Below are 11,909 nucleotides of genomic sequence, written 5' to 3'. Positions count from 1 at the left end.
ATGCATAGGACATGGAGGATGCCCACGGAGGTGAAGGCTGAGCCACAGCTGTGCTGCAAAACCCCCTTAGTAGTGCTGTTCCCCATGCAAGGATGGGACCTGGACCTGCTGGGTTCAGTGTGTGTGCGAGGGGGCTCAGCAGGCCCCCCTGGATGGCAGCAGTCAATGTGGGAGAGGTCCGAGGTGGCCAGGGTGGGTCTGTTTGGTGTCCCCCTCTTAAACTTCTGGGTGGAGGGTGGTCCTTGGGAAAGCGCTTGCCCCCCACTGTGGTACCCCCCAGGGTCAGTGAATCTTCTTCAAATGCAGGTGGATCCCATTGCTGGACCTGAGGATGATCTGCGATATCAGTGTGGGAGGCTTGGATGGATTGGGGCAGAGCTCGAAGCGGAGCAGGGTCAGGGCCAGAGCCACCTTCATCTCATTCATGGCAAACTGCTGCCCGATGCAGTTCCTGAGGAGAGGATGATAAATTCTCCTACTGCAGCCTTCATCCCCGACTGCCCCAGAGTTGGGCTCAGCCCATGCATGAGCTTCTTGAAGCAGCACCTTTGGGGTGCTGGGGGACCTCCAGCTGTTGCAAGGATGATGCCACAGCTTATCTAGGAATCCCCTCATGCCACACCAAAGTGCACCCAGCTCTGCGGTGGGGTATTGTTGTTTTGTTAATAATGGGGGACCTCCAGCTGTTGCAAGGATGATGCCACAGCTTATCTAGGAATCCCCTCATGCCACACCAAAGTGCACCCAGCTCTGCGGTGGGGTATTGTTGTTGTTTGTTAATAAGCATTGAAAAAAATATGAAATTAAGGATTTCTTCACTGGAGAGTGCTGTATGGATCCAGCTCAAAACTCAGACACCTCAGAAATGTTATTTTTGACTCTGTGTGGAATACCTCCTCTTGCAAGTTACTGAGACCTCAGTATCCTGCATCTGTCTATTGATACAGCATGGGAACTGCAGAGACTTGGGCCCAGCTTGGCTTTGAGGTGCACTGGTATTTACCCCTAAACAAGGGAGCTCATGTTCTCAATGCAGGCAACAGAAAATTTAAATATCTCCACAAATCCACGAGAAAAGTGTGTGAAACTTCATAGTGACCACAGAGCTTGGGGTGTGGGAAACACTCTGGAGCTGATGGAGCATGGTGGAGATCCTGTTAGGGAAAGCCTGCTTGAGTTGGCTAAACCAACTTGGCTCATGGGTGCTTCAGAAGCTTGGCTCTGAGCTAGGTGTCCCATGCAAGGCAGCCTACGGGGAAGGAGAGGGATGAAGGATCTCCCACCTGGATCCAGCAGAGAAAGGCAGGAAAGCATGGGAGTGTCTCTGTGCTGAGTTCTCCGGAGAAAACCTCAGGGGATTATACACCTGTGGGAGCAACAAAGGCCATTTAGTCAGTGTTGGTTCTGACATGAGCAGCACCAGCTTCTCCCCTAGTCCCCAAGGTAGGGCTGGATGCGGCCTCTGCTGCCCCAGAGGAGCTGCAGCTGACATTCATCCCTCTGCAAAGCCAGCCAGGTAGATGAGAAGAGGGCACTGATGGCCATGCAGATCTTCCGCTTGGAGATATCCAGATCACACACTACAGTGCCCAAGATGCCTGCAGGCATTTTCTCATCTGTGGCAGCAATGATCAAGTCAGACTCCCTCCTGTCCAGAGATGCCTGATCTTGCCTCTCCAGAGAGCCACTGGAGAGAGGCAGCTGCAGATCCTCCTTCAGGTTTCCTGGCTATTTCTTTCCTTGAAGCCTCTAAGACATCAGCTTCAAATCACACAGTGCTTGGAGAGCTTGGGACTTCTCATACCACACTGGGATCTAAGTCTATCCAGGGCAGCTGAAAGCAGTCTGAGTATCTCTGTGTCACCATACAAGAAGATAGACTATTCAACACCCTTTCCCAGCACTTTGTCATGTTCAAAGCCTTTGAAGTGTTTGGTAACTTCATTTAACTTTGCATTTAGATATGGACTGTTGGAATAAGAGGGGGAAAAACCCCCGACATGGCAGTGAGGCACAGGCTGCCTTGTTCAAGGGGAGTGGATGTCTGGGCTCAGAGATCATCTTCCCCTTCTTGTTATAAAGGTAAAATACCTCGGGGTCTTCCCACACATCCCGATTCCTGTGAATAGCAAATATGTTCAGTCCAACCTGGCAGCCTGGAAAAGAAAAGTGAGAAAAAGCTGGTGACACCTCAGAGTGAAGACCCAGGAGAGGTGTTTGTGGGATGCTGTCCCTCCCTGGGCTCTGCAGGGGCTGTTGCAGGAGATCTGGCAGGGACGATGCCCAGCCTGTCCAGGCAGATCACTTCCTGAAACCCTCACATGGAAGAAACAGTGGCCTCAGAGCTGGGCCCCATTTTGGTATCAGTGGATGAACTTTTAGTCTTGGCCAGGATCAACTCTCTGCAAGTCCCCTTTGAGATCTGTGAACACCCTAGTGCCCTGGAGCATGTCCTTGGACTCTCTCCAGCCACCCTTCCGGGAGAGCTGTGATGGTGAGCTGTGGTGGCCCTGTACAGCTCTTTGGAGAGAGAAAAGAGGCTGGAAGCCCCACCAGCCCCTCCGCACAGCAGCTCTAGTGAGGGTGCCCCACTTGTAATGGACAGCAGCATGAAGGATGAACAAACTCAACAGACCTGCTGGCAAGCTGCGTCCATCAGAAAATGTGACAGATTTAGAGAGGTATCGGGACACAGAAGGAACCGGTGGGAACAGGCGCAAGCTCTCTTTGATGCACATTGTGGTGTAAGTCATCTTCCCAAGGTCCTCCCTGAAAGCAAATCGGGGGGTCAGGCTGTGTTTGAGTGGCAGCAATGAGGACACCAGCGATGGGGACTGGGTGGGCTGGACCACCATGTCTCCCGTCTCCTGTTGGGGTTTCTTCTTCTCCTAGTCCTCCCTTTGCTGCCAGCATTACTACGTGAAAAGCAGAATGCCCCAGTGCAGATGCAGTATAAGGTAGATGAAGTTTCCTTCTCAGGATGAGTGAAAAGAGTTCAAAATAAAGGAATAAGAAGTCCTAGCTCACCACTCAATGGTATCTCGGTCTCCCAAGATCCCCTGGATCTCCTCCCTGCACTGTCGCTGGTACTCTGGATATAATGACAGGCAGTACAAGAGCCAGGAGATCCCACTGGCTGTGGTATCGTGGCCTTCAAACATGAACGTGTCCACCTCGGCACGCAGGTCCTCATCGGATAGCCCAACTCCATTTGCATCCTAACAAAGAGGAGAGTATATCATTCTCAAGCGCACATTAATTGGACTTGCTCCTTTGGGTTAAAAATAACCCCAGATGCTCATGAAGAAGGGCCCGATTTGGTGTCTCTTGTATCTCCCTGTACATCAGGAAGTAAGCCAGTAGAAAATATATCCAATACATGTGAGAACAGCCAGACCCACTGATTGCTGACTCTGCAGCCAACAGAGCTACAGAGTTGGGCTTTGGTGGGATACCAGATCCCAGCCCTTCAGAAGGACACCCTATTTGATCCCCTACCAAGGGTCCCTGTTACATTTTTCAGTAGTTTGGTTTGGACAACTTCTGTTTCAGGTTGAGACACAAAAGAAGGCAATGGCTCCAGAAAGACAGAGTGAGCATAGAGTGTATCTCCTTCCTGAACACCAAGTGGCAGCTTCTGTCCAGAGAATCTGAAGGTGTCTGTGAAGGTAAAACTACAGAAGGTAAGAAATAAAACCTCTTAAGAAGACTATAGCCAAGGTGGCCTCCTTGTAACCTTTCCAAAGATCTCATTCTTCTCTGGTTTCTGACAGCTCACTTATTTTAAATTATTAATGAGCTCAATGAAAATGAACAAGGAAGATGAAAGTCTGTCTGAGCTATTTATGTTCAATCACTGCATCCCACATATTTGTTTTTCGTTCCCTTTCAATTCACCTTTCCCCAGGCTAGGAAATCTGGAGTGTGAAAGCTGTTGCCAGCAACTGCAGCAAGGGGTGCTGAGCTCCCTGCTGATGCATCCTTGGTGCCACGCAGGTATGTTCTTCGACATTTGATACAATTATTTCAAACATTCACCTTGGTACAAAGAAGAATGTCCAGAAAATCCAGGTGTCTCTTCTTCAGGATCTTGTCAAGTTCCTTCTCACTGGACAGCAACATCTTTCTTTCTTTTACTACCTTATCTGCATAGAAGAATGATCAGTTAGATGCGTCCTGCCCCTCCAGAGACCTCTTGTACTTGTCTGCTCGGTCAGCAGCTTGGACTCTGTTTAATGTGTAACCCTCTGGCCAGTGCATGCTGCAATCCGCCTCCAAGCTGCTCCAGACACAAGTCGGGAAGAGGTTCAGCTGGGAGACAGGGCTGGGGAGAAAGGGGGAGAAATACCTGTGTGGGTATGGGCCAGCTTGCAGGCATCCCGAAAGTCACGGCCTTTGCGAGTCAAGTCATAGAAGACATCCTTGTAAGAAAAAGTCTGGATTCTATCGCTCACGAGGTAGCTCAGGTCATAAACAGCTCTGATATAATAGTTTGAGTTGCTGTAAGGCGACCAAGGTTAAAGCTGGTGTTAGCAACATGAGTGCGGAAACAGGAGCACTTGCTTTCCCAGAATTTGAAAGTTCAGGCACCGACCTCTGAGTCTGACAGTTGGTATTATAACTGAAGGCACATTTCATGATGCTGTCTAGTGTCATCAAGCTGACGTCTTGAAAGAGCTCCACTGACTTCCTCTCTGTGTTCTTCTTTTCCCATTTATCCTAGTGGTGAGACAGGGGTAAGGAAGGACAGACTACCATCTACGATCAGGTCATATTTTCCTGTCCCTCTTCCCAGATCCACACTGCTAATTACTTTTTTTTCTGCAAGCAGAGGCCCTAGTTCACTATATATTCTGTGAATCTAATCAAACTCTTCTGTGCATTTCTTTTTCCAGGTTTACCATTACTGGGCTAGGAAAGGATATTCTAGCAGTGGTTGGTTTTGTTGAAAAGCAGATGAAAGAGATAATAAATGGAATGGCCAGAGGAAGGTGAGGGCAGCCATTTCAGAACTTCAAAACTACCCAAAAAGTTCAATGAAACTCTAGGAACCATCCAAATCCAGTCTCTTTCCCTCAGTCATTCCCAGACCTGATTATTTTCGCTGGTGCACAGCTGAAAGGTAGAAGTAGCAGGAGTGGTGATTCTTACCAGCATCACTTTGACCGAGTCTGACATCAGGGCCACATAAGATTTCAGCACATCATAATGAAAGGCTGGGGTGAGCATCTTCCGATGCTGGAACCATTTGGTTCCATCCAAGATCAACAGCCCCCGCCCTGGAGACACAATCAGCAAAGGCGCAATCAGCTCCTCCAGACACAGATCATGGCTCTGACAGCCTCACTACTGCTTTTCGCCAAGTGCAGGCTAATGTGCATGGTCTGGGGGGAGGAAGAGTTAGCGGTGGAGCCTTTTCTCCAGTCTCTCTGAGGCCGTTCACAGTGGCGCTCTTTGGATGGAGGAGAAGCATGCCCGCATGTCCTTCACTGCAACCGGCTGTGCACACCTAATCTACCCTGAAACCAAAGCCTTGATGGCAGAGGCACTGCTCTCTCAGATGGATTTTTCTGCCCTAAATTAAATACTTGGGTGCCTTTTGCAGCACACACTGACAGTTGTTAGCAGGACCCTGGAGGGCTACCTCAAAGCTGTGTGCAAGCCATGAACCTCCCTGTCCTTGGTGTGTCTCACCCCAGTTACCCATGGTAGCATTCAGTCCCTGAGCAAACTGAAGGTTGCTTCGTGAAGGCCAGGGTGTGTGATCCAAGGCAAAGCCATCTGATGTGCTCCACGACTAGGTGGGCACCACCAGTTCTAATGCTCACACCTAAATGAACCCTCCCATATGCAAACTCTGGTTTTAGAACGGAAGAAAGCAAAATAAAGGAAGAGAAGAGGGAAGCCGATGAAATGTGCGACACGGCAGAAAGGGATAATGGAAGAAAATTACTTACCAATCCAGGGAACTAAGAATTTGTAGGGTACATTGGACTTGCGGTCTGTAAAACAAAATAAATACCAGAACAGTATGAATGGCTAATGAATTCAACATAATAAAAAAGAAAATTCAAGATAAATTGACATTAGAGTTTGTCCTCTAAATCACAATGTAGAATTAGTCTCATTTCAATATGTAAAATACTCTAACACTAGAGGTAGAGTTTAAAAGTGGTCTTCTACAAATATGACCTCAGTGGACTTGAGAAAACCAAAGAAGGTATAACGAAAAATATGTGTGGAAAAGAAATGGCCATGGCAAATCTCAAAGTTGAGAACAATGGATGGGAGTTACTGGACATGCCCATGTAAGTACCACTCACAGGCATCATGCTCCACAGAGGAGCAGAGGAGGAGACTTGAGATGTCTTCTGAGAGCCATTGCTGTGCCAGCTCACCCATATTACTGGGTTTACTGGGAAGCACAGATATTGTGGTGGTAGATGCTATAGAAGACAGTAAGACCAACAATAATGGAGAGCGTGGACTGGGAGGAACAGGCACGTGGTCACTGTTTTGCCTGAGAATACAAACTGCTCCATGAAACCTGAGGTGGGCTGGGAGTTTGCGAAGGGGAGCAAAGGAGGAATTGCAATAGCTGTGAAGGAAGCCGGCAGAGAGGATGACTCCAGGCAAGGTTCCCATGATTTTCTCAGTAGGGAAGTGTCAAGGACATGACTTCCCAAAACCAGATATAGAGACTTACCAGTTTGGCCAAGTATGCTTTTGGCATATTCAGGATGGTGGATTACTAGAGAAGGCAGGACTGGTCCAAGCCATCTGGGAAAGGCATAGGGGTATTCTTCTCCCCATGACACCATCTGATATAATATTTTATCTGTAGTTATCTGCAATGACAGTTAACCAGGGACTGAATGCAGGCAGAAAAAGAGAGACGTGCCTGGGAGAGCAGGGGCTAAACTTGCCCTCTCGTGGAAAGCACATGCAAGACATCCTCTCCTGGGAAATAAGGAGATAGTGGGCGGACTTGCCACAGGGGGACTTTCCATGCTGCAGGTAGAGGAGATGCTGGGCATGGCAAAGGGACCATGCACAGGTGGCAAAGCTGCCTGAGCTGCCATGTCCCTGCAGCACAAGGCAGCTCCATGGAGAGTCCCTAGCTGGGGCCCGGCTGCAGTTGAGCCGCGTTAGGATGGCCTGGGCTCGGAGCAGCTTGGTGTCGCACTTGGGAGCACATGGGAATGCCAGGATGTCCGGTGAACAGGCCAGGGGAACCAAGGCTGTTACACCCCTGTTCTCTAAATTCAGCAGTGCAAGGTGGGCATGCAACATGAAAGCAAAAATATCTTCACTATAGAATGATGAAAATGGCTGCAATAAAATGTCCTGCTTTTGTGGCCATGTCTTCTTAAGTGGCTGTAGGGGGCAAGATTCTTATTGGTACAAGGTTTAATGCAGAAGAGAGACATTTTATGGTTGCTCATATTTAAATAACTTCATGAAAGTCCCAGAAATCACCTAACTCCATGTTTAAGCACATGAACGAAAACAATGTGGCTCTGTTTTTTACCAAAATTATGCCTATCTCATACCCAGGCACCCTTTCTGCCTGCCCTGCAAAAGTCTTGGCACTCCCTGTGCAGAGGTCCTCTCCTGTAGGAAGGGACATGAGCAGGGGACATGCACACCCCACCCAGTGCACCCTCTCATCCTGACTGATATCTTCCACAGTTGTTGGGACAAACCCACCCTGACTGAGTCCAGCTCCCTCCTTACCAGATGATTGTGGCCATAGAGCCAGTGTTTTGGGGGACCAGGGAATGCCTCCAAAGCTTTGATGAGTTTCTTCCTCTCCTGGTAGAACTGGGCCACCTTCAGCAGCATGAAGATGACACCAAGCACCACAGATAGCTGCAGAATGACAGCAGAACTTCTGGCGATGTTGTCTAGCAGAGATGCCATGCTGGCCCTGCATCTGGGATGCCTGACACTGCCTTCTCCTGCCTGCTCCTCTTCTGCTCCTCCCGCGCCTGAACCTGATGGGGAGCTAGGTGCAGGTAAAAATCCTCTTCCTCCTGCTCTGCTGGAGCTGAGCCTGGTAAAGCGCTGCTGGCAGCAATTTATAGCAGCAGGAACATCATGGTAAGCAATGCGTCAGCTTGGCTGACAGCCCGATTGCCTGCTTCTCCTACTTGTCCTTTGACCTGCTTCCAGCAACCTGTGGATGGAGGCAGCTTGTTAACAAATGACCTGTACATATTTGCTACTTTCTTTGAAGTCCCATACACCCCAGCAGCGAGGGGAAACACTCGCAGTCATCCATGCCCAGGAGGATGAAGCCATAGGAGGGAGGATGCAAGAGGTAGCCAGGCTCAGGCTCTAGCTCAGCTCCATGCTGTCCTCAGCCAAATTCAGGTCCGGAAGCCGTTCATCCGCCTGCATGAAGTGAGGAACAAATTGGCCACCTCCACCAAACACACAGGCTGGACGGATCCAGCTGCCTCCAGCTGTAAAAACAGTGCTCTGAGTGACTGCAACATCACACAGCACCGCTGGACTAAAATCAAGAGAACAGACATAACCCAACGAGCACACAAGGGACTGTGGCCCTGTTCTCCAAGAGCTCCTACCATAGACAAGCCAGGAGACAAAACTGCTGCCCAGAAGAATTACCATGGTCAATAGATATGACAAGGAGAGGGAGAGCAGCAGAGCAGTAAAATGAGCTGCAGCAAGATTGAGGGCAGTCTAACCCGACAGGGAGATGTGATGGTAAGGTCATGTTACCTGTACAATCCTGGTGAGTCCTCCTTCCCCTGTCTACATGGCATCTCACCATCCTCCAAAAAAGGCTCCACATCCCTGCATTTACCTCTCCAATGCAGTGCTTGTTTGAGCCCCAGGTAGGACCCCTTCTAGCAATCCCTGAGCAGGACCTGCTGGTTACCTGGGCTCGCATCCCATAGGCGCAGAAGCCTGGAATGGCTTGGAGGGAATTGAGGGGTTGGTGGAGGACTTGGGCTGTAAGCCTGCCACATGTGGGTGACTTCCAGGCATATTGCAAAGAGGAGGATCCCCAGATGGGCTGAAATCATTTCCCATTTGGGTGTTGGGGTATTATGAGGATCAAATGAGTCATCAGCTGCTGAACCTGGTAGTCTGACATGCTACTACATAGGGGCTGCTGAATTTTGTGGGTATTTCTCTTCGACTTAACAGGTCTCTGAGACGAGGGTCTGCTGATGTTTGGGCACTTTCCTTTAGTTTTTAGTCTAAATTATGCCATGGCCCATTGAAACCCATGTTTTCTGCTAGTAGAGTCATTTTACTGAAACAACTACTGTTTATCTGGTATTCATTGCCCAGATGTATCCTTTTTATAACAACAGAGACATGGAAATCACTGGCTGAAGTGAATCTGCATAGCCCCAATGAAAATATTTAAACTTTTTAGACAGAAAGAATATATGAAAAGATCTTACAAGACCCACTGTCTGGAAATTACCTGACTCCACAAAAATGTCTGAAAGTTAGTGAAGTGAGTAACTTTTCCTTCAGCTGGCTTGTGGCCTATTCGTTAATTAATGATCACAAAGACAAAGCCCTAGGTACAGACAGTACCATTTATATTTCAGTCTCAGGGAGACTTAAATTGTCTGGCTCTACAAACTCATGTGAAGGACTGTAGATATATTGCTCATCCATTGTGATATGTTGCTCATTGCAAACAGGCTGAAGGTCAGTGTGTGCCAGTTTGAGTGTAGCACGGGAAGGTGCCCAGCTGCGAAAGCTGGACTCATCCTGCGCTTTGAGAGAAAAATCAACAGACTGCAGAAATGCTTAGGTGTGGTGCATGGCACTCCTCAGGAAGAATCATAGAATCATTAAGGTTGGAAAAGACCTCTAAGATCATCAAGTCCAACCGTCAACCCAACACCACCATGCCCACTAAACCATGTCCCTAAGTGCCTCATCTACATGTCTTTTAAATACTTCCAAGGATGGTGACTCAACCACCTCCCTGGGCAGCCTGTTCCAATGTTTAACCACTCTTTCAGTAAAGAAATTTTTCCTCATGTCCAAGAAGTGTTGCTAAAGCCACTCCCTTTCCACTTGAAATCTTCGCATGCAACTTCTCTGAGCTCTCAACCCTTCTTGGGAGCTCACAGTATAAAGCCCCATATCTGCGGGCATTTGGGACGGTTTTACTTTGGATCCGTGCAGGTTCCCTTGCTGAAATGCACAACCAAATTCAGCATGGTTTTTTTTTTCTCTTCATGGGCGGGTACACTAGTGCACAGAGCAGGAAGACTCAGCCTGACCCTCTTTCCAACACAGGCACTGCAATATTACCTGTGGGTCCTTGCAACATAGAGGATTTGTACTCCCTGCCACACAGCTAGAGGATGCTGAGTGCTGTACAAAGACTCCACCTCGCAGCTGAATGGTTCACAGAGGGACCTGGAGGGTTCAGGTGGCTCCACCTGCATGTCCCTTGGCGGGATGTTTGACTGTGCATCCCACTGCTTCTGTCTCCTCTTGGAAGTTCAGCTGTGGATTTTCTGGGTGAACATCGATCCCTCCGCTGACGTTAGTTAGAGTGGTACATGGTCTCTGTCATGTGCATCATCACCTAGTTCTCAGGTGGTGATAAGATATTTTGCAAATGCTCAGGCATGATGTGTTGGAAGTGGCAGTTTCTAACAGTGGCCTTCAGCTTCAGCAGTGATGATGTTTCAGGAGCTCCTCACACACTTCTGGGTTTGCACCCTGAGGTTGGCAGCCTGGACATTTCCACTTAAGATGGGACGAGAACGCTGACATTGAAACACCTGCCATCGTGGGTACTCAGAGCACAAAAGGCACTGGGCACATCAGCTGGCTAACAGCCAGCTCCTACCATGCGTGTCCAGATGCCTGCTAAAGTTTGGGCTGAAGAGGGGGTCTGTTCACTACTTTTTCATGCTGGTAGTAGAAGACTGCTCTAGAAACACACTTTTCTCTTGAAAGACATCAACTCTATGATCTACTCTTAGTCTGTTCCTGGGCTGAAAATACCCTTTTGCTAATCTGCCAACGTTGTCTATAACACTAAGTTTCTTCAGCATTTCCCTAGAAATAATGATTGTGTAAGTTCCTCAGCTGGGATAAGGTGACCCAGTCAACACTACAGCTGTCCGCATGGCACTGGGCTTTTATTAGCATGGCAGGAAGATGTATGGCAAAGAGCCAATGACAACAGCTGAAAATCTCTTGTATCTCCTCAGACTCAGGTGCTTTGGCTGCATGAGCCCTGTCCTAGCACATTTCTTCAGCTCCCCAGCATGACTGTCCCCTGAACTGGACCCCTGTAACCTAGTTTAAGATGGTGCCTCTTGTTCTTCAGACTGGGAAGAAGAGGAAGGAGGAGTTATATCCTCTGGCTGGCATTTGTCATCCTGCTTTCTCCCCATCACCATTGCTGACGTGCTGCATCCTTTGGGCCAGAGCCTGGTAAGTCATTAGAGCTACATCCATCAACAATTTTAAAATTTAAAGAACACACTGACTTTCCTTGTGTTGCCTTGGAGAACATCCCTGGCAGGCACTGAACAGCGTTAACTATTCACACACTTGGCCATCTTCATGAGACTAAGTGTATCTCATTATGCCAAGCCAGCTGGATCTGTGCGAAAGTTCAGAGGAAAGTTAAAGGTTGTTCTTTAGGGGGCAGAAGGCTGCAGTCTGTCAGGTGAGGCATATCTTAGGGAAGGCTTTGACTGTAGCCAGAGCAAGAGGGACCCGATCTGCCATGACAGCTTCACACTCCTGAGCAGAAGCACCTGACTCCAGGGACTTCATGGCCATGGAAGGTGTAGGAGACACATCTAGTATCTAGCTCTTCCTATGATCCTCCACCTGTCCTGCAGCACCATGATTAATAGGCTTCCCATCAGGAGAGGAGGCAG

General features: G+C 48.7%; 1 protein-coding gene across 1 annotated transcript; it reads right to left on the bottom strand.

The window, feature by feature from the left end:
* Nucleotides 1-282: 282 nt before the first annotated feature.
* On the bottom strand, nt 283-7,923 carry LOC103905606 (cytochrome P450 4B1). Its single transcript, XM_009287337.1, has 12 exons — nt 7,738-7,923; nt 6,707-6,848; nt 5,958-6,002; nt 5,152-5,279; nt 4,595-4,719; nt 4,349-4,500; nt 4,039-4,145; nt 3,028-3,218; nt 2,636-2,769; nt 2,092-2,156; nt 1,284-1,366; nt 283-451 (listed from the first exon to the last, which is right to left on the bottom strand). The coding sequence occupies exons 1-12, from the start codon at nt 7,921-7,923 to the stop codon at nt 283-285; spliced, it is 1,527 nt and encodes a 508-aa protein (XP_009285612.1).
* Nucleotides 7,924-11,909: the final 3,986 nt, after the last annotated feature.

Source organism: Aptenodytes forsteri, unplaced genomic scaffold, assembly GCF_000699145.1.
Source record: "Aptenodytes forsteri isolate BGI_AS27 unplaced genomic scaffold, ASM69914v1 Scaffold119, whole genome shotgun sequence".
Lineage (NCBI taxonomy): Eukaryota > Metazoa > Chordata > Aves > Sphenisciformes > Spheniscidae > Aptenodytes > Aptenodytes forsteri.
This window is presented reverse-complemented; position numbering and strand designations above follow the sequence as displayed.

What these genes read in the sequence shown, in the direction of transcription:
- LOC103905606 (XM_009287337.1), bottom strand. Translation starts at nt 7,923, where the DNA reads ATGGCATCTCTGCTAGACAACATCGCCAGAAGTTCTGCTGTCATTCTG. An exon ending in GACCGAGATACCATTGAGTG is followed by an intron (nt 2,770 to 3,027) that starts GTGAGCTAGGAC and finishes ATTTGCTTTCAG; the next exon opens with GGAGGACCTTGGGAAGATGA. An exon ending in ATGTGTGGGAAGACCCCGAG is followed by an intron (nt 1,367 to 2,091) that starts GTATTTTACCTT and finishes TTGCTCCCACAG; the next exon opens with GTGTATAATCCCCTGAGGTT.